The 21,550-nt window shown below is 50.2% G+C and overlaps 2 protein-coding genes across 6 annotated transcripts in view; both read left to right on the top strand.

Moving 5' to 3' along the window:
• The first annotated feature begins 541 nt into the window (after positions 1–541).
• Positions 542–8,481, top strand: Cbr3 (carbonyl reductase 3). The gene is made up of 3 exons (XM_041673154.1): positions 542–1,084; positions 2,488–2,595; positions 7,882–8,481. Exons 1-3 carry the CDS (start codon positions 796–798, stop codon positions 8,292–8,294), a joined length of 810 nt encoding a protein of 269 aa, XP_041529088.1. The 5' UTR covers positions 542–795; the 3' UTR covers positions 8,295–8,481.
• Positions 8,482–13,946: 5,465 nt separating this feature from the next.
• Dop1b (DOP1 leucine zipper like protein B) overlaps positions 13,947–21,550 on the top strand; it is a 104,907-nt gene continuing 97,303 nt past the window's right edge. For 2 of the 5 annotated variants that reach the window (XR_005976223.1, XM_041672902.1), the window contains exons 1-3: positions 13,947–14,084; positions 14,526–14,622; positions 17,507–17,671. Coding sequence is in view for 4 of the 5 variants with exons in the window: in XM_041672902.1 (XP_041528836.1) it covers positions 17,534–17,671 (138 nt within the window). In the remaining variant the exon portion in view is untranslated. Of the gene's footprint in view, positions 14,160–14,476; positions 14,623–17,506; positions 17,672–21,550 lie in introns of those variants that run through there. The other 3 variants (XM_041672904.1, XM_041672906.1, XM_041672903.1) reach the window with 3 other exon arrangements.

The following is a 21,550-nucleotide window of genomic DNA, read 5'->3' as shown; positions in this document are numbered from 1 at the left end:
TAGCCAATCCCTGGGATCAACGCCGACTGGGATTCCACCGAAAATGGGAGGAGGTCTAAGTTCACGCCCACACTTAGACGCGCCTGGAATTTTGTTTCTGAATTCGGTCTCGTGGGGAGAGGATTCGCATCGCTCTAGACCCATATAGGTCTACCTACATACTTGGGAAAACCAAAAAGGCCGGCAGTGCTGGCTCCTGTAGGTGTGCGGATTACATAAAAAACGGTCCTGTAAACGGGAGCCTCCTCTCCCACGTGGGTGCGCACCGCGACCTCCAGACGCGCAGAGCTCGCCCACACCTGTCAAGTCTCCTCCCAGGCTCTGTTCCCTAAAGCAGGCAACCGGGAATCGGCGCTACAGCGGCTCAGCGTTAAGTAACCTCAGTGCAGAAGCAAGTTCCCCAGAAGCAAGCATTTACATTTTGCACAAAACGACGGGCTCCGGTCCAAGAAAATTACGTAGACTTGTTTTCCTCCTTTTGAGGTGTTCCCAAAATAGTTGCTTCCATCCGACTGCCAAGAGTCCTGCTGACCCCTTCCGATTTCTTTGGGAGCAGGTCTCTGACCCACACCCAGCTCCGAGCTCGGATGACTACCTCGGCGGGCTTGAGGAAAGAGGCGGACCCTTCGGGAACAGATGGCCCCTCCTCGGAGGGGAGGGACCGACGCGCAGGGCCTTGTTCTCTAGCAGTCGCTGCGCCGGGTCCCAGAACTTAGTCCTGCGCCACGATTCTAACCACGCGTGGCCCGCTGCTCAGCCGGCCCTGCAAGCCGGTGATCCGCGTGTCCCTCCGATATGTCATCCTGCAGCCGCGTGGCGCTGGTGACCGGGGCTAACAAGGGCATAGGCTTCGCCATCACGCGTGACCTCTGTCAGAAGTTCTCCGGGGACGTGGTGCTCACCGCGCGGGACAAGGCGCGTGGCAAGGCGGCGGTGCAGCAGCTGCAGGCGGAGGGCCTGAGCCCGCGCTTCCACCAGCTGGACATCGACGACCTGCAGAGCATCCGCGCCCTGCGCGACTTCCTACGCAGGGAGTATGGGGGACTTAACGTGCTGGTCAACAACGCGAGCATCGCCTTTAGAAGTAGGTGCGGGGCTCCAGGAGGAGATGCCCAGGGTTCTTCGAGGGTGCTGGGCAGCGAGCGTTGGCGATCCGAGAGGGCTGCGCCATCTCCTCTCGTCGTGCCCAGCTCACACCCTGCGCGGCGGGTTCCCGCGTGCCGTGACTCGGGTGCGGGCCTGCCCAGGCGCCCCACTCCACGCCCCGCCTGCCCAGCCGGCCAGCGGCCTGTGCTGGCCTGTGCGCTGCCGGAGGCCGTCCTTGGAACTTTCAGCTGCGCTTGTTTGCGAGAAAACCGGCCTCTTGGGAGTGGGCCACGCCTTGCCAAGCTCATCAGCTTTCTGTCCCGCGCACGAAGGCTTTTCTCACAGAAGGGTCTTCCAAAAGCGGTTAGAGCTTTCTCTTTGCGTGAAACAAGGGCGCATTCATAGATGCCAGGAGACATCTGCTGAGGACAGGAAATGGGTCGCCCAGATACAATTAGCGCGCGCTGGCACGATAGTGGGTTTCCTACAGGCTTTAATGGAGCGTTTTGAGAAGCTCTAGCAAAAAGGAAGCGAGCCCCGCTTCCCTCCTCCTGGGCACTAAGGTTTGTTATCAGACTTGCAAGTGTGGTTTTGAAAGCATCTTCCTTAAGGGGGAAAAATAAAAATCGCTTACTCTAATAAATGCTCAATTAACAAAGTTATCCAGTTGTCACGTTCTGGGAACAAAAACAAACAGGCCAGCTTCACTTTAAATGCTGGTGGGACAGAGACAATTGTGGAGCCTAAGTCTCCATCCTGTCGGTCCTGGGCAGCCACCTGTGCCTTGCATGAGACCCAAGGTACACTTCCACCCGCCCGCACTTCCAAACTCAGCCCCTGGACTTGGGGGCGAGGGGAGGGGGGAATTCACCACCCCAGCAACTGTCAGCCGCTGACGGAGGGGGTGTGATCTTCGGCCCTGCAAAGCTCCCGCTTCTTCTGGAAGTGCAAGCGCTGAGTGTGCAAATCCGAGCCCCAGCCGTCCACAGGCAAACTGAGGCTTTAGATCTGCTGCGTCAGAGCCTGCATTGTCACTCTCTACCCAGGAACCGCCTATGTGCATCCCAGCTTGAGATGAGAAGACCCAACTAGGTGTTTTTGAGGTGTGGCCTGATCGCTGATCTTGAGAAACTTGGGGTGTGAACCGGAAAGTTCTTTCCCTATGCTCACAAGAGCTTTAAAACTATCAAGGTCTAGTTTAGAGATTGTGTGCATGTGCGTGCGTGTGTGTGTGCGTGCGCGTGCGTGCGTGTGTGTGTTTGAAGATGTATACATCGCCATGCTCAGCAGGACTGTTCTAAATTTAACTTACTTCTTCTTTGCTATGTGATGGGATCCACCTTCTCACTGGAGTTTCAGAGGGAAATGTAATTCCTCTTTTTTTGCTTATGCTTTTCAAAGTGGATGATTCAACGCCCTTCGACATTCAAGCGGAGACGACACTGAAGACGAACTTCTTCGCCACTAGGAATGTCTGCACGGAGTTACTGCCCATCATGAAGCCACATGGTAAGCCCAGTGTGGGACTGATGTCCCTCAGGAAGCAGCCATAGGTCCCTCAGACTGGGCCACCTACAGGAGTCACCCTGAGCTGCTATGTGCTCATGAGTTGCAGGGTAGAAAACACATTTTTCCCCCCTTTTAAAGTGTCTGATTTCTCCCTTGAGCCTTTTAGCTGTGGTTTTCAGAGCTCTGTGGGACAGACTGGTGTTCTTGGGTCGGTGTCATGAGCTCAACCCTCCAACACAGGATGTAGCATGTTTCCCAAGGCCGTGATGTCAGAGAGTCCTCCCCTGTGATGTCAAAGAGTCCTCCCCCGTGATGTCAGAGAGTTCTCCCCTGATATTGCAAGGATGGGCCTGCCCTTGGCTTGTCTGGCCTTATGACATTCCTTCTATCTTTCTTCTTGTATAAAATTTCAGAAAACTTACATGAAAGTTTTTATTCTAAATGTTGTAAGCTGACTGAGAGAATCCACAAACAATGTTCTTTGGTGGGAAATATCTTACCTGGGGGTTCAACAGATTATAATTTTCCTCTAATGACGTTTATGCCAGTTCTACTGATGTATACATAAGAACCATCTCATCCACAGAGCCTGGCGCTGACTTGGGGACACAGATTAATTAACAAAGAATCAGGCCTGGGAAATGGCCAGTTCTGCTGAGGGAGAGGAGCAGAATGCTTCTCTGAAGATTCCCCCCCGCCAAGATTAGCTGTGATATTGAGAGGAAACCCTGTGGCTGTTGTTTTTTAAATGTAATTTTCAGAGCTAGAGAAATGGTTCAGCAATTAATAGCACTTGTTCTTGCAGAGGACATGGGTTCTGTTCTCATGGCTCCCAGCACACACATAGCTCACAGCCATCAGTAACTCTAGTTCCAGAGGATCCGACATCCTCTTCTGACTTCCTTGGCCACAAGGCATGCATTTGGTGCACATACATACATACAGGCAAAACACTCATACACACACAGAAAATAAATTTAAAAAATGCAATTTTCAGCCGGGCAGTGGTGGCACACACATTTAATCCCAGCACTTGGGAGGCAGAGGCAGGCAGATCTCTGAGAGTTCGAGGCCAGCCCGGTCTACTGAGTGAGTTCCATGACAGGTTCCAAAGCTATAGAGAAACCCTGTCTCAAAACACACACACACACACACACACACACACACACACACACTTTTTTAAACATTTTGAATGAGAATTAACTCAAGATACAAGAGTTTACCTTCCTCTGGTTTTGTTTGATGGTGGTTGTTTTGAAACAGGATTTCACTCCATAGTCTTGTCTGGCCTTGAGCTTGCTGTGTAGACCAGGTTGGCCTTGAATTCTAATGCCCTCTCCTACCTTTGCTTCCTGGGTGCTGGGATCCCAGGGGTGCTCCTACCTTTATTTCCTGACTTCTAGGATTCCAGGGGTGCTCCTACCTTTATTTCCTGAGTTCTGGGGTTCCCGGGGTGCACTATCACACCATGGGATTCAAGGGGTGCTCCACCATACCATGGGATCCCAGGGGTGCTCCATCACACCATGGGATTCCAGGGGTGCTCTACCACACCATGGGATTCTAGGGGTGCTCCACCACACCATGGGATTCCAGGGGTGCTCTACCACACCATGGGATTCAAGGGGTGCTCCACCATACCATGGGATCCCAGGGGTGCTCTACCACACCATGGGATTCTAGGGGTGCTCCATCACACCATGGGATCCTAGGGGTGCTCTACCAGTTTAGCTGTAAGAAATTTTCAATCTGAAAAGTGTGGTAAGAGAGGAATTTGAATTCCTGCCCACCCACCTGCTCATGCCCAACCTGCAAGGTCACTCCTCCATCATTTTCTTAGTGTGACAGGATCACAGAAAGTCTACGGGCACTCCGCACCCGTCGTCCCCAAACTCAGGAGCCTGAGAATCTGGAGGTCAGCTTGACCTACACCACCTGATCAAATACAATTCATTCCATTGAAATAAGAATTATGGTATCAGCAGGGCGATGGTGGCACACACCTTTAATCGTAGCACTCGGAGGCAGAGGCAGGTGAATCTCTGTGTCTACAGAGAGAGTTCCAGAACAGCCAAGGCAAAAAAAAAAAAAAACAAACCTATGTCTTGAAAAACAAAAACAAAAAACAAAATAAACAAACAAACAAAAAAAAGAATTATAGCATCAATGTGAACCAAGCTATTTGGAAGGTAAAGAAAAGCCCCAGGTTAGCCCAGCATGTCAGCAGAAGGAAGGGTGTCACATCTTTAATCAACCTGCAATTTCCTCCCCAAAGGGAAATCTGATTTATTGTATGGCTAGAATATTTGGCTTTGCTAAACATATGTTCACTGAGGGATGCAGTGCTAACCATTGTGGGCTCTTACTATTTAGCTTTTAACATATTACTTATAACGAACTTGCTTACTTGTTCAAGACAAAAATAACTTAAATAACTTAAAGCAACAACTAAGCCACTAGAGGGAGCTACTTGCCTGTTCTCTCTAAAAAGAGGCAGGCGATGTTTCTGGTTGGGTGGAGACACACACACATACACACACACTCACACCTTGTTATGAGGCTGACCTTTGATCTCCCCCAGTATTTCTCACACATGTGCACTCAGATCAAAGAGAACACAAGACAGTTTCTCCCCATAATTCCTCGAAGGCATCCAACAGCAGCTACAATTAGTGTTCACTTTCTTCTTTACCCTCCTGCCCTCTCTCCCTTCCTTCTATGTAGACTTTGCAGACCTGAAACTGTTTAACCCAGGCTGGCCTTGAACTCATGGCAGTCCTCCTGCCTCAGCCTCCCAAGTATTGGAATTATATTATGGACCCAATAATGCCTCTTTAGTAGCTATGAATTTTTGTCAATGTGAATATTAATTCTTATTAACATTAATTAGCATGTTATTAACCATAACCAGAACCAGGGTGGAGAATAGGTCTCCCTCCTGTGTAGATGTGGTCATCACTAGGTTCATCACCCCCAGGAGCGGACTGATCTGGTTTAGGCTCAGGGATGCAGGTGGAAATGCAGGTGACTGCCCAGAGCCCTAGCTAACTGTGCAAACTCAGGGAATTGAGAGCTTTGATACTGAAGGAAGAAGGCATGGTCCCTTGGGATGCAGGTTATAAGTAGGTGAAGAACATGTATTTGAGGGAAGAAGGTTTTTTGTTTGGTTTGGTTTTGTTGTTGTTGTTTTGCTTTTTCGAGACAGGGTTTCTCTGTAGCTTTGGAGCCTGTCCTGAGACTAGCTCTTGTAGACCAGGGTGGCCTCGAACTCACGGAGATCCACCTGCCTCTGCCTCCCAAGTGCCGGGATTAAAGGCCTGCGCCACCGCCACCCAGCGGTTTTTACAGAACTGCCCAGTGATTCTGTCACCTGACATAATGATTTGGGTCTAGAAATCATAGCAGTAAGTCTGCTGGGTCTGGACTCTGGGGTAAAAGAGAAGCTTCTCTGTTGCTTAGAAACAAACAAGAACACAACAGCAGCTAAAGGATATCTGTTCATGCTGGATGGGAGCTTTGAACAGAGGAAAAAGTGGGTTGCTGATGCAGGAAGAACCGAGGATTGCAGTTTGCACAGCACATCCATCCTGGTGGCGCAAGTGTTTAGGAGGCCGGTCCTGGCTGTGCATAGGGTGTGTTTGCCACTGCGGTATTTTTAACCATGGGGCTGTGGGTGGCCCCTGGGTCCCGTGTCTGTTCTTATGTGTCTCTGCTGTGAAAACATCAAACAGATGTGTTCCCGAGGACTCCTTCCCTGATTCCGTATTTCACTTCCTTCTTGGGTGGTCCCCAGCTGCCACAGATCTCCTACAGACCTAACGTGCTACATCTTTGAAGCAAGTTCTGTTAAACCTTTTCCGCTTATGCCCTTTTTACTCTGGGGAAATTTAGTGCTGCACCAGGTCTATGAAATAGGCATACAAACCGACATTTTCTGATGATGAACAATCAAGACGTTTATTTTAAAATAATTCCTATTACAGAGCTGAAGCTATAGCTCAGGTGGTAGATAGACAGCTTGCCAAGCATGGGTTCAGGGTTCAGTTCCTAGTGCTATACAAACTGGATATGGTGGCATATGCCCGTATCCAGAGGTGGGGGCCGGAGGATCAGGAATCCAGGATCATCCTCAGCTCCTTAAAGAGAGTTTGAAGTGAACCTACGCTGCATGAGGCTCTGTCACCAAGAAAAAAAAATGAAGCCAGGTGGTGGTACACACCTTTAATCCCAGCACTCAGGAGGCAGAGGCAGGAGGATCTCTTAGTTAGAGGCCAGCCTGGTCTACAGAATGGGTTCCAGGACAGCCAGGGCAACATAGAGAAACCCTGTCTCAAAAAACAAACAAACAAAAAAAAACAAAAACCCCAGAATTTATCATTTAAGATTAAGGCAAGCTTGCACGCTAATGAGATGCATATGCTTTATTTGCATAGAGGTTCCGATCTTGGTTGAATATTTGGTGCTGTAGGATGTAGCCTATCCTCACCATTCTCCAAAAGTCAAGCAGTATTTTGATTTTATAACCATTAATACCAATAACACCTCTTCACATGAGTACATATTACAAAACGGTGGAAGCATGTTAGGGCCATTTCAAAAGGAGCTGCAAGTTCTACGCTAAGAATGCATTCCACTAATTTTTATGAAACTTAAATCAGCAACTCCAGCAACAGTAGAATAGAATTGCTGTGGAAGAAAAACCTGGTGGCCAGTGGTAGAGATGTGTTTGTCCCTTTGGAATACACACACACACACACACACACGCGCACACACACACACACACACATGCATGCACGTGCACACACACGCACTCGTGCCCCTGGGTGTATAGATTGTATGTCTTCAAGACTGGCTTTCTATTTTTATTTTTTATTTAATTTCTTTGGGGTGTCTATGCGTGTGCATGCGTGTGTGTGTGGATGTGTGTGCATGCGCGTGCGTGGATGTGTGGATGTGTGTGTCCGTGTGTGTGTCCATGCGTGTGCGTGTGTGTGCGCGCATGTGGATGTGTGCGTGCGCGCGCGCACGCGTGTGTGTGTGTGTGTGTGTCAGAGGACAAACCACAGGAGTCAGTTCTCTTCTTCCACTTTGGGACCTCAGAACAGAACTCAGGTCTTCGGGCTTGGAGGCAAGTGCCTTTACTTGCTGCGCCGTATCTGCGGCTCCACCTTCTATTTTTATCAGCAATTGAACACAAACTGGTGACCGCAGCGCAGCGGCGCACACAGCCTAGCGCCTGTGAAGTGCCTGCTGTGGTGCAATGCTCCCCGGTGTTATCTGTTGCAGGGAGAGTGGTGAACGTCAGCAGTCTTCAGGGGTCAAAGGCTCTTGAAAACTGCAGTGAAGATCTTCAGGAAAAGTTCCGATGCGACACCCTTACAGAAGGGGACCTGGTCGACCTCATGAGAAAGTTTGTGGAGGACACCAGAAATGAAGTCCATGAGAGGGAAGGTTGGCCAGACTCAGCCTACGGGGTGTCCAAGCTGGGGGTGACGGTCCTTTCAAGGATCCTGGCCCGGCAGCTGGATGAGAAGAGGAAAGGAGACAGGATTCTACTCAATGCCTGCTGCCCGGGATGGGAGGGCTCCAGGACCGCGGAGGAGGGGGCTGAAACCCCTGTTTACTTGGCCCTCCTGCCTCCAGATGCCACTGAGCCTCAGGGCCAGCTGGTCTGTGACAAAGTCGTGCAAACATGGTGAACATCTGCTCTGACTTAATGTGTAGTAAACGCTGGCGAGAAATGAACGGAGACTGACGTAGTTTGACCCTCACTGCACATTGAGAAGGAAGGGCCCTTTGTACCTGTGTGGTTCCACAATCGAAATCTGAAACGATTTGCTGTGTCCAAACTCTTTTCGGTCCTTAATTTTACATCCAGTCAATTGGTCCTGCTTTGTTTTTCAAATTAAAAAAAAAAAGGTTTGTTTTTAATTTATGTATATATGCAAGTGTGTGCACGCGTGTGTGTGCATGCCTGTGCGATGTGCGTGCCTGGCGCCCATAGAAGCCTAAAAAAGGTGTTGGATTCCCTGGAACTGGAGTTACAGGTGTTTGTGAGAGACCCCTACAAGAGCAGCAAGCGCTCCTAACAACCAAGACATCTCTCCAGCCCGCAGCCTTCTTTTACTTCACTGATGAAATCCAACATCTACTCAGCCAGGCTGTAGCTCCTACACCACTAACGGTCCCAGCAAGCTTCTGTGTGGCTTCCACAGCCACGTGTCCCCCCTGCAGCCAGTCTCCAGAGTCCTGCTGCTGGTGGGGATCTAGCGAAGAAGCACCCAGCATGGCAGGCTCTGCTTAAACACAGGAAGTGGAGAAGTCAGCTGCCTAGACTTTCATTTCTCCTTCCTCTCCAGCCAATCCCAGCTGTGATGGTGGAGCCATGAAGCTTAGGAGAGGCAGGAGAACACTCACTGGGTGTGCTGCCTCTCCTCTGGATGCTCACGGTTAAGTGACAAGTGTAGGTGACTTGGTCTCGCTCTAATAAAAGCAGGACTGGTAGAACTGGCTTAGGGCTAGAGCTGTGAATGGCCACACCCATCCATGTGCTCAGAGGGACAGACCCAGGCAGGTCATAGACAGAGGGAAAAATAGGTCAACCCTCAAGAGGAGCATTTACCAAGTGGCCTGGGGACTAGCTTGCCTCCAAAAATGTCTGTTCCTTTGCCTCAGATAGTTCCCAAGAGCATGGGCATCTAAGAGATGCTTCAAGGTACTCTCATGTGCCTATGATTCCTCATTCCCTTATCTACATGGAATTGAACAGCTGCTGGCAGTGAAAGGAACTTAAGTCTAGAAATGGTATGCTGTAGAGAAAATAATAATTGGGTTTAGAACCCAAAGGGAAGCAAGGTCATGACCTAAAGGCCCACCACTTACTGGCTTGTGTGTCATGTTGGTGTTACCCAACGTGGCTCTGTGTAACCAGCGTGGTAACGCGTTATGGCTGATGACACGATTGTTTTCCTTGCTGTTCCTTCACTTTGGGTTTTTTTTGCGGGGAGGGTGTAAGTTTCATGGTGATTGCTGATATATACCATTTTATTTTGTTATTTTTATAAGCTTTGTATTATTTATTACTGTGGAGTATGTGTGTGTGTTAATGCCATATGATGAGTAAGTCATGCCATCTACATGCCACGGCATGTGTGTGGAGGTCAGAGGACAGCTTTCAAAAATCGTTCTCACCACATGGTTGCCAGGGATCTGCGGGCTTCTGGTTTGAATGGCAAGAGCTCATATTTTCTGAGTGTTCTTGCCAACCTGATTTGGGGAGTTTTTTTAGATGGGGACTCACTCTGTAGTCCAGGCCTAAATCTATGCCGTCTGAACTTGTATCAGTGCCCGGCTCCAGCCCCTCGAGTGCGAGGGTTACAGGATGAGCTCCACACCCTGCATTCAGTGTTCAGGTGAACATATAATCTCAGAGGCATTAATTCACTCGTCCTGGATCACACAGCTGTGGAGAGCAAGGCATATCTAGGACACTCTGAATAGAGTCCCTTGATACCTGACACTGGGCACATCTGGTTTCTGTTACAATTCTAGAGGCCATGGTGTGGTGGTTTGAAAGAAAATGGCCCCCATAGGGATTGATTGGCACTATTAGGAGGTGCGGCTTTGTTGGAGTGGGTGTGGCCTTTTTGGAGGAAGTATGTCATTGTGAATGTGGGCTTTGAGTTCTCATATACGCTCAAGCCACACCCAATATCTCAGTTCACTTCCTCTTGCCTCAGCTCCTTTTCCAACACCACATCTGCCTGCATGCCACCATGTCCCACCATGATAATGTCCCAACTCTGAAACTGTAAGCCAGCCACCTCAATGTTCAGAGTTGCATGGTCATGGTGTCTCTTCACAGCCATAGAACACGGATTAAGATACATGGGGAACTCTGTTGTTGTAAACTTAAGGGAGATTTCGGGGTATCTGGGATGTTCACCAGCTGTAGACAGACAGGTCACAGGAATTCACCTCAACACTCAACAGCCAGTATTGGCTCAAACCTCTGGTGTTTGACCCTGAATGGCTTATTTTAGGCATATTTAAGCACAGCACAATTGTAGTAAGAGGAGCGGTGGGCTGCATTCCAGCCGCCCCGGCTCCTGCATGGCTAGTTTGTGCCCCAAAATAATTACACAGAAACTGTATTCTTTTGAACACTGCCTGGCCCATTAGTTCCAGCCTCTTATTGGCTAGTTCTTACATATTGATCTAACCCATTTCTAATATTCTGTGTAACACCATGAGCTGGCTTACCAGGAAAGATCTTAACCTGCGTCTGTCTGGAATGGGAGAATCATGGCGACCGCCTGACTCAGCTTCTTTCTCCCAGCATTCTGTTCTGTTTACTCCACCCACCTAAGGGTTGGCCTATCAAATGGGCCAAGGCAGTTTCTTTATTAATTAACCAATGAAAGCAACAGATTAGAAAGAAATCACTCCCACATCACACAATTTGATGAAAATTGGTGATAATTAGCTGATCTTCATACATAAGTCTCCTTGAGGAGCAAAGTAAGCAAAACTGGGTCCAATGTGAGCACATTGAAACTCATTGTAAAGACCATAAAGATAGGTTCTACAGACTGACTGAGAAAACAAATTTACCCTAAGGGTCTAGGGGAGTGTCCTGAGCTAGAGAAGTCTCTGTCCACCCAGAGAGAGCAGAGGCTGGAAGCATGTCTGTTACGGTCATTCCCCAAGGGGCCTGTAGACCACGAGGGGCAGCGAGTACTCCACCACTGAGCTCCATCCTCCTCCTCCATTTTCTTGTTTGTTACTTTTTGATTAAGACAGTATTCTCTTCTGCTACTCATGGTTGTGATAAATATTAATGGAAACCAACTTGGAAGATGAGAGGGTTAATTTGGGTCACAGATTATAGCCCATTACTGACAAAACCATGGCGGTTTGAATGAGAATGGTCCCATTATATAGAGTCCCCAGTTGGTGGAAACTTTTTGGAAAGACTAAGATTAGGTGTGCTTTGAGGTTTCAAAAGTCCATCCCATTCCATTTCCTTCTCTTCATTCCCTCCATCCCCTTTGCTTGGGCATAGAGTTTATTTAGTGGGTATTGGGAAGGGTATAAGGATAAAGGAATTATTGATGGAAGAGATAAATAGAGGAGGGGTGAGGTAGGGAGAGAAGGGGAAGGGGGAAGAAAGATGGGGGAGAGGCAGTAGATCAGCTTGCCTCAGTGGGAAGGTGGGGTAATTGGGGGTGGGCGGAGTTTGTCTCTTAAAGGGACAGGGTCCCATGTGGCAAGGAAGGCCAGCAGAACGATAACACTTGGTATCCAGCAAATGGATGGAATAAAAGTCAGCACCCCAACCTTTCCCGCCGCCCCCCATGTGTGCTGGTGTTTGCCTGCATGTGTATCTGTGTGAGGGTGTCCGATCCTCTGGAACTACAGCTAGTGTGAGCCGCCATGTGGATGCTGGGAATTGAACCCAGGTTCTCTGGAAGAGCAGCCAGTGCTCTTAACCCCTGAGTCATCTCTCCAGCCCCATATTTTTTGTTATTATTGTTCTTTTTTCAGCAACCCAGATTTAACATTAACATAACTCTTCCTGTTCGGGGTTATCATTCGGGCTTTGTTTTGTAATTTTTTTTTACAGTTGTTTGTGTGTGCATGATTGTGCACACCTGTACTACACTGTAAGCATCTGTGAGAAGGCAGTTTTTATATGAGTTGGTTTTCTTTTCCTGGGATTGAATTCAGTCTTTTGTTTGTCTGTGTGTTTGTTTTTCAGACAAGGTTTCTCTGCATAGTCCTGTCTGTCCTGGAATTCACTCTGTAGACCACGCTGGCCTCAAACTCACTGAGATCCACCTGTCTCTACCTTCCAAGTGCTGGGATTAAAGGCGTGTGCCACTGCCTGGCTCAGGCTCAGTCTTAGCAGCAAGCACCTATACCCACTTAGCCATTTTGCCCACTTGGACAGATCTATTTTGGAATCAACAAATTTTGGTATCAACAAATGACATAGATCTCTCCCAGAAACATATATATTCACTGAACGTTATAAACGATTACTAAATGGATTTGGGTTGTGTCTTAGTTACCATTGCTGTGGTGAAACACCACGACCAAAGGCAGTTTGGGGTGGGGTGGGGATTTATTTGGCTTACACTTCCACAGCACTGTTCATCATTAAAGAAAGTCAGGGCAAGAACTCCAACAGGACAAGAACTCGGAGGCAGGAGCTGATGCAGAGGCCATGGAGGGGAGCTGCTTACTGGCTTGTTTCTCATGGTTTGCTCGGGTGTTTTCTTATAGAACCAAGGACCAGCACCCGCCATGGGCTGGGCCCTCCCCATCCCCATCAATCACTAATTGAGAGAATGCCTTACAGCTGGATCTTACGGAGGCATTTTCTCAATTGAGTTACCGTCCTTTCAGATGACTCTGGCTTTTGTCAAGTTGACATCAAACTAGCCAGCTCCGTCCAAACTTTCAACGACTGCCTAGTCCCAGAGTGGCTCCAAAATCGAGGGGCTCTAACGAGTGAAAAGGGGAAGAGGCCATCACTGACATGACCACTTAGTCAGTAGGCAGCGCTGTTTCAGCTGGCTGGGAGCTGCAGCTGGAGTGATCGAGTCAGGGTTAATGTCAGGGGGAGCCCTGCGAGCTCCCAGACCCCGCCACTCTTCTTGATTCGTAGCTGTGGGTCCCGAGATATTAATGTTCGAGGATGCAGAGACACCTGAACCCGGAGACCCCCAGCCTTCGGCTAACCCTGGAGCTTGGGATTCTTCCTGCCTCCTCCCAGCGGTGGAGGATGTGGGTGTGGTCCTGACGCAAAGCCTGGGAACAGCCCTCCGTGGGCCCAAGGGGCAGGGGAGGGACGACTCTGGGCAGGCCCTGACTGACGTCCGAAAGCCTTTGCTTGTGTCAGAAAAGCCCAGGGCTACCTGCCGAACCGTGTGAGGCTTCCCCCGACTGCACTGCGAAACCACGTCCACCACCACGGGGCCTCCCGGGGCAGCTTGAAGGCTCAGTCTAGACCTCGCGGACACAGGCCTCTGACCCCAAGGCCCCGCCCTCAGAGGCCCCACCCACCCGGCCAAACCTTCCCCACCCACCCTGCCGCCCGTCTCCTCCTTCGGTCTCCGCCCTATGAGGTCAGGGCCCGGCCCCGTCTCGCCTAGGCCACGCCCACCCCACCTCCAGGGCCCCGCCCACGAGGGGGAGAGGCTCACCCAGGAGGTCAAGGCCCCGCCCTCCGCACCGCCCACGCACTAAGGTTGTGGCCCCGCCCAGACACCCCGAAGACTCCTCCCCTCGCCGAGGGCCTGCCTCCGGGTCCCGCCCCATCTCGAGGCCCCACCTTCCGGCCCCGCCCCCAGTCGCCTGGTTCCCGGGAGTGGCGGCGGCTGGGCTGAGGTGCGGCTCTTCCTCCGCGGGCTGCCGTAACGCTGAGCCGCTGTCTCCCGCAGCCGACTGGTCCACACACCCGCCGCCGAGCTCCACGGCCGCCCGTAAGTCTCGTCCCCGCCGGCCCGGGAGCGGTGGATGCGCAGGGCTCGGGCGGCGGCAAGGCTGCTGCACTGCGGGTACGGCCGCGCGTGGGTGTGGGCTTCAGCCCCCGCCTTCTGCGGCTGGGCAGGGTCCCAGCGAACCGGCCTCCGGCCGCAGGTGGAGGTCGGGCGGCCACCCCTCTCCGCCCAGCGGTCCCAGGGCGGTACCAAAAGCTCAGCCTTTGTCGGGCAGGGCTTCCCGGTTCCCCGATGGACTCCCAGCTTCCGTGCGTGTGCACCAGCCGGCCTGGCCTTGCGCCTGCGGATGAGCCGCCGAGGAGGTTGTCACCTGGTGACAACAGTCTCCCTCTCGGGAAACCTGTCTAGGGTTGTTTGTCGAGGACACCCCATATTTAAAAGCCATTCCTGTGAAGCGTCAGGTGTCTTGCTTTTATTTTCCAGTACCATTTGGTCTCACTCTGAAAGGCCGAATTCAAAACTGGGCCAGTTGGTGAAGAGGGTTGATGTGCTGTAGACGCAGGGACATTATTATCTACAGGTAAATGGGAAGGCTGCTGTTTGTCGGTTGTTACTGTGTTCGCCTGACTCCTTCCTTGTACGCATATTTACAATCGACTTCCGGATTTGGCAGATGGTTTGGGGTTTTCACTTGAGCTAGGAATTAGGAATGGGTACGGTGAGGGAGCCCCCACTGATGCTTTCTGTGGTAAGGTTAATGAGTCAGGGGTGCCTGTGTGTATGCCTGTTCCTTTGTGTATAATCGTTTGTAGTCTACATAGCACACACTCTGCTAACTGAGCTTCCCCACTCACAAAGGTGTCCAGGACAGCTTGCAAGAAGAGCAGTGTAGAGTTTGACCTGGTCATTCTCACATCTTGTATAACAGATTCCCGCTGAACTGAGCCCTAATCCTATAATTCCTAATAGTCCCATCTTTTGGCAGGAATGCCCCTCGTGAAACTCCAGTGTGCTTCCTAAGTGAAAGATGTATTGAACTGACACAGAAGCTGTGTAGTTTTGTAATTCCCCTTGCCCCATATATTTTGAAGGTGTTTTAAACAGCTTGAATGAGTAATTTCTAAGCATCTTAGCCGTGCTGTTACACCAGCTAGCCCTTCCTTCCGGCATCAGACCATAACAGAGAGCTGCACCTGCTGCCTTCATCCCTGGCTGAGAGCCTCGTGGCTGGGAGCAGCCTGGTATTTGCTCCTGAACACTGATCTTATCAGTGATGGCTCTCTTCCTGGTAACACAGGAGTCCACACCTGTGCTCATAGTTGGGCTTCCTCATCCCTTTGTTCTCGCCCAAATCAGACTCTGGTGTGTCTATGTCTGTCAAACTTTGAGTTTCATTTCTCAGAAAAGACCATTTTATTTTGAGGCAAAGTCTCTCCTTGAGCCTAGAGCCCAGGTTAGGCTATGGACAGAGAACCCCCGTCGTAGAATGACAAGTGTGTGCCCCACCACATCTGGCCTTTTTATATGAGTTCTGGGGATGCAGTTCAGGTCCTGAGCACCTTTCCTGACTGAGCCATCTCCTCAGCCCAGACTGGATACTCCAGGCCACGTCACTGGATGCCCAATTCAGCTGCGGTTATCTAAGTAGTTCCTCTGTTAGTCCTGCTCAAGTTCTTTCCCTGGTCTGGGACACTCAGTAAACAAACTACACATAGGATATTTCAGGACTGCAGTGATGTTGGGAGTTCAGACTGGAAATTCTTTACAGGAAAAAAAAAAAGTGCTCAGCTATAGACTTTGCGGTTGTAGGAACTTCGTGGACTTGGCAAATTAAACCACTGCCCCAGATCATCACCTTTTTGTTTGTTTCCACAAAGCGTGAAGCCTGTTATTTCAGAGAAAGCTTACAGGTCCTCCTGAGAGTGAAATTGCAGATTGACTTGCATAGCCCAGCTCTGTGGTAGGATGAGTCTCTCTGAGAACATGCCCCTGCGGTGGAGGCAGCAGAGGATGGAGCCTCGTAGACTGGCATTTGTGTGGAGAGAGCTCGCTTACCTTACAGGAGGATTCTGTAGGCTGGCATTTGTGTGGAGAGAGCGCGCTTACCTTACAGGAGGATTCTGTAGGCTGGCATTTGTGTGGAGAGAGCTCGCTTACCTTACAGGAGGATTCTGTAGACTGGCATTTGTGGGGAGAGAGCTCGCTTACCTTACAGGAGGATTCTGGGAGAGCTGTGTGAGAATGTGGTGGGTGGGAGAAGAATGGGAATGGGGGACTTGCGGGGAGCAGGGGCTTGCACCGCAGGACAGCAGGACTTGGGTTGAGTGTGGCAGGCCAAGGGAAGGAAGAAATCTAGAGCAACATGCCTGGCCACATAGGGGCCACTTTCTGCAAAGTGGGAAAATGAGGGACGAGTGTGCTGAGCGGATGGAATTCAGAGTTTAGGTTAGTTTTTTGTTTTTTTGTGTTTTTTTTTTTTTTGATTTTTCAAGACAGGGTTTCTTAGGTAAGTTTTTAAAAGTGTTAATTTGGGTATAATTTACAGACTGCAGAATTCACCAGGTGTATAATTCAGCGATTTTTGGAGATTTACAGGGTTTTGCAGTGATTGCCAGAACCTCATTTCGGTGACCTCAAATGACCCTATCGTTGTTTGTTTCTGGTCTACCCCAGGCACCCCCTAACCTGCTTACCATCACGAGAGGCTTGCACGCCTTGGGTATTTCATACAAATGAAGTCATACCATAGATGATCTTGCTTGGCTAGCTGTTTTCATGAAGCTTATATTTTCTCCCCCCCCCCACCACCACCCCCAGCCCCACCGCATCTCATGTCCTCCTCCTTGCTGTCTACCTATGTCTACCTATGTCTGTCTGTCATGAGCCCCAGGATCATGTATCTTAGGTTGAACTCGTAACTCTCTTGCCTTCCTGCCTGGTACTGTGATCATAGGCATGCTCTCCACATCTGGCCCAGAGTCAGGTTGCTGGTCCCTGTAACAAGCACTTTTCCCTGCTGAGCCGTCTAGCCAGCCCTCTTACCTGGTTTTGGTGAAGAATACTCCCAGTCTCCTCATTTAGTTGTAGAGAATTGAATTACTAAGTGAACCTTTCTGGTTGAAAGCACACACATCCTTAGGTTTGTGATGGAAGGGCCCTTCTGCGTTCAGAATTAGCAGCCAGCAGTAGGATGTGATTTTGCTAGTTTCTCTCCTAGAGTTAATGTTGTCCGTTAGGCTGATCTGGGCCTAGCATCCTTGCCTCTTTCTACCCAGCGCACTTGAGTCCCTCAGGACCCATAACAGTGGGAGCTCTGTATCTTTATTTACATTGCGCCTGACCTAGGAGCCTTGTAAATATTTGAATTGGATTGCCTGGTGAGTCTGTGGACACAGGTCTCCAAGTTGGAGAGGGACTTGTGCCTGGGAGAAGCTCCCTCATGTATTTTCCGATTTCCCCTGTAGACCCCTCCTTCAGTGCGAGAATGTAAGATGGACCCGGAGGAGCAGGAGCTGCTAAGCGACTACAGGTACAGAAGTTACTCCTCGGTGATCGAAAAAGCCTTAAGAAACTTTGAGTCCTCCAGCGAATGGGCGGATCTTATATCTTCACTTGGCAAGCTCAACAAGGTACGGGGCATTTCCTGTTTGGAAGGGGCGGAGGTGGGGCCAGAGTTGTCTTTTATTATGGTAAGGAATTTGTGAAGGTTAGAACACCTAGATAAACAGAAAAGAGGAGCAACTAGAATCTGTACCTCAGACTTACCACGGGTAGCACAGCTCCGCATGTAACTCTTCCAGCATCTTCTGAGGCCAGAACTCATCATGTTGGCTTTTATAGCGTTGATACAGGAGAGTGGCCTTTTCTTTTTTTCTTTTCTTTGGTTTTTTTTTTTTTGAGACAGGGTTTCTCTGTCTGTAGCCCTGGCTAGCCTGGAAACTCAGAACAAGCTGGCCTCAAACTCAGTCCACCTGTTCCTACCTCCAAGTGCTAGGATTAAAGGTGTGCACACCACACCTGTCTGAGTGGCCTTTTCTTGATAAATCTGTGTACTGACAATTTTAAATTATTCAAAGATTATTCTGTGTCTGCTGAGAATTTTTCTGTTTCTTTTGTGCTGTAATTTTTGGGTCCTTTCATTGCTGACTGGTAACTTCTAGAAGAATGGAAGGCAAACTAATTGTGTGAGTGTGTGTGAGTATGTGTGTGTATATGCACGCACGTGTGTTTGAGTATATGAGTCTGTGTGTGTGTGTTAGGGTGTGGAGAAAGAAAGGGTTGTGGTCTGGGAAGACCCAAGCAGATCAAATGGAGCTCCAACTATGTCTGTAGGACTCACCTGTTGTGCCCAGCAGGAAGACCCCCGCAGAGATTCTTAGGCACACAGTGGGCTGCGAGCCCTCTCAGGCTGTCTGGCCAGCACTTGGGTTTGGAGCATGAGGGTCAGGTGAGAGAGTTGGGGGATTCCTCCTCCAGCTCTAGTCTGCAGGTCAGGGAACCCCAGAAAACCCCACTGAGGAGAGAGAGTGCTCCCTTTATCTTTCCCAGGAATGGACAGGGCAGTGAAGGACAAACAGTCTGAGCCTGGTACTCTGCCTAGGCAGCTGTGCCCCCCCCCCCATGTACCCACCCCAACACCCTCACTCTGAGGGCAGAAAGCAGTTCCCAGAGTGTTGGCCTGACACGCCTAAGGCCTTGGGCTCAGTTCCCAGCATAGGGTGTGTGTGGGGCTTGCAGCTCAGCCTGGCAGATGGCTGTGGGGCTCCAGCGAGATAGGGGGTTGCAGCTCATTGGCCAGGAAAGGCCTGGTTTCAGGCAAGGCACGTTCACTTGCAAATGTCACAGCAGGCTGGTGCTCAGTGGGATAGAGAGATCTCTACTCCTGAGGGTTTTTAGGTGATACTGGAGCCTGAGGTTCCTTGGTTGGACAACCACTGCCCAAGAGGAAAAGTCTTGGCAGTTGACAATATTAGCCATCACGTCCAGGAGAGCTAACGCTTGCATAGCGGTCTGAGGGAAGTGTGTTCTGTTAACCGACTCTAGTACAGGAGAGTGGTGGCATTCTCAGATTTATTTCCAGCGAGGAAACTGGAGCCTGGGGAGCTAACCTATTACTGTGGGTACAGCTAAGGCACCCTGGGGCCCTCTCTGCTGCCCTCCTGGTATCCAGAGCTGTCCTGGTGCTGGATAGATGGTGTCTTGGACGTTTTGATAGGGCCTGAGATGGAGGCCGTGGAGGTGTAACACGTGGAGATGTGCAAAGGCTCCGCTGTAAACACACCTGGCCCGGGTTTGCAGCCCTGAGTGGGGTGGAGCTGGAGTGGAGCCGGCAGGTTCCATCATCCCACTTGTCTTATTTCCATCCAAATGGTCCTCGACAAATGGTCCAAACCAGGAAGGACTGAGTGCAGCCCCTAGCCCCTTATTTTCCTAAGGATTATCCAGTGGGATTACACTGGATAAAGGTTTAATTTGAAAGGTCACTTCTTGCTACAGATTTTACCCACTAAATCCCACCCTGTCGTTTGGGCAGTCTTGCTGCCGCCGCCACCACTGCCGCCGCCCCCACCAAAAACAAGGTCTGGTGTTTCGTGGTTGGCCTGGGGCTTGCCTTTCTGCCCACCCTCCAGTCCACCCCCATGATGGTGCAGCGGTGTGCGTGGTGATAGCGGTTGAACCCAGGGCTTTACGCCTGTGAGGCAGTTAAGCTGTAGCCCTAGACCTTTGATGACGTTTCTTCTTCTCTGCCACTATAATTCGGCCTAACGTGAGGCTGTAGGTTCAATCCCCAGTACTGTAGCATAAAAGAAAATAGAATAAAATAAAAAGAGACTTGTGAAATAGCTTGACACCCAGCTATGGCCATGCCCACGCACAGGCTCAGCCTGTGTTTCTGACCCCCAGAGCTCTGCTATTGTTAGGCTTTCCCTACATTTTCCTGCCCTTTGTCTATGCAGTTTCTCTATGGAGAGTGGGCTGTGCCTTCTCAGGGCCATGGAGCCCCACCCCGTTGCCCAAGTGAGGCCAGTGTGATTTTGTTGCCAGTAAACAGTATTAACTAACTTGTTCAGATCAAGTAGCCGTTAGAGTTGTGCTGAGTTGTATTTCTCAGAGCCCTCACTCTGGGTCCTCAGAATCTAACTGTATTTGCAGATAGGCGCTTTGCAGGGATGGTCAGCCTGCAGTGGTGTGACTAGTGATGGCTGGACCCACTGGGAGGCACCCTTATCATAACGAGAATGTCTAATGCCATCCTTGGGAGGCAGAGGCAGGTGGAACTCTTGAGTTAGAGGGCAGCCTGGGCTATATAAGAGGTTTTAGGCCAGCCAGAAATATATAGTGAGATCTTTTCTCAAAAAAAAAAAAAAAAAAAACAAGAAAACATTATAGAAAGGGGACATTTGAGCCAGGCCTGTTGGCTCAGGCCCATAACCACAGCTACTCGGGAGGCTGAGGCAAGAGGATGGCAGATTTAAGGACTGTCTGGACTACAGAGAGTCTAATGCCAGCTGGGCAATTTAGGGAGACCTTGGCCTGATGAATTAGAGAGAGGGCCGAGGGCTGTGGCTTAATGGTAGGACACTTGCCCGCCATGCATCAGGCCCTAGGCTCAGCCCCCAGTACTGAGAGAAAGGAAAAGAAAAAGGAGGGAGACTTGGACACAGACATTGGCATGTGTAGACAAGTGACGCCATGTGTGTGAAAATGGGACTCAGGACCCTGACGTCTAGGAAACACCCCGAACACAGCAGACTAGCAGAGCGGCTGGGCCGTGGGGATCGATTATCATCAGCTGGGCCATGGGGATCGATTATCATCAGCTGGGCCGTGGGGATCGATTATTATCAGCGCTTATGAGTAGCCAGTGTCTGGTATCTGAAGTGTTAGGCGAGGGTGGCTTCAGTTTCTTACAGAACATTGTTTAGGCCACTTTGTGTGTGGTATTTGTTACAGCAGATTCATCCGAGGCTGCCAGACGCCACAGTAGACCAAACATCTGGATGCTGGGTTGTGGCAGCTACGCAAAACACCCGCTCACATGGCATATGAGGCTTTATTGGTGGGACAGCAACCAGTGTGATGTTGAGTCCTGAGCACTAGGAAGGAAAATTAAATGTGGAGCACGGGGGATGAAGGGCACAGTGACCGTTCTTCAACAGCATGGCTTGCTGCTAACATGATATTTGAGCAGAGGCCTGAGTGAGGGCTGTGATGTAGGTCTAAAGTATAGCAGGTTTAGAGAAAGGGGGACTTCAGTTGTGGGGAGCAGCGGGGTTTTTATAGAGAGGGAAAGGAGGAGTTGACAGGAAGACAGCTCCTGGGCAGGGACTTGGTTGACAGATCTAATAACCGTGGTGGCATCTGACAAAGAACATGAGATGTTCTTGGTTATCTGAATCTAAAGAAAATTACTTTGGTAGTTAACACGTTAACAGCTAGGTGGGAACATTCCTAGTGTAGTCTTGAGCCGGGTCTGGCCCAGGCTGGCTTTGATCCTGCAACCCTCC

The sequence above is a fragment of the Microtus oregoni genome, unplaced genomic scaffold (assembly GCF_018167655.1).
Source record: "Microtus oregoni isolate MIOR12 unplaced genomic scaffold, Mior012 000023F_ref0000262, whole genome shotgun sequence".
NCBI classification, from domain to species: domain Eukaryota; kingdom Metazoa; phylum Chordata; class Mammalia; order Rodentia; family Cricetidae; genus Microtus; species Microtus oregoni.
Note: the sequence above shows the minus strand (reverse complement) of the source record. Positions and strands in the feature narration are given on the sequence as shown.

Coding starts and splice junctions, on each gene's coding strand:
- Cbr3 (XM_041673154.1), top strand. CDS start 796: ATGTCATCCTGCAGCCGCGTGGCGCTGGTGACCGGGGCTAACAAGGGC. Junction 1,085..2,487: donor CGCGAGCATCGCCTTTAGAA/GTAGGTGCGGGG, acceptor TGCTTTTCAAAG/TGGATGATTCAACGCCCTTC. Junction 2,596..7,881: donor GCCCATCATGAAGCCACATG/GTAAGCCCAGTG, acceptor TATCTGTTGCAG/GGAGAGTGGTGAACGTCAGC.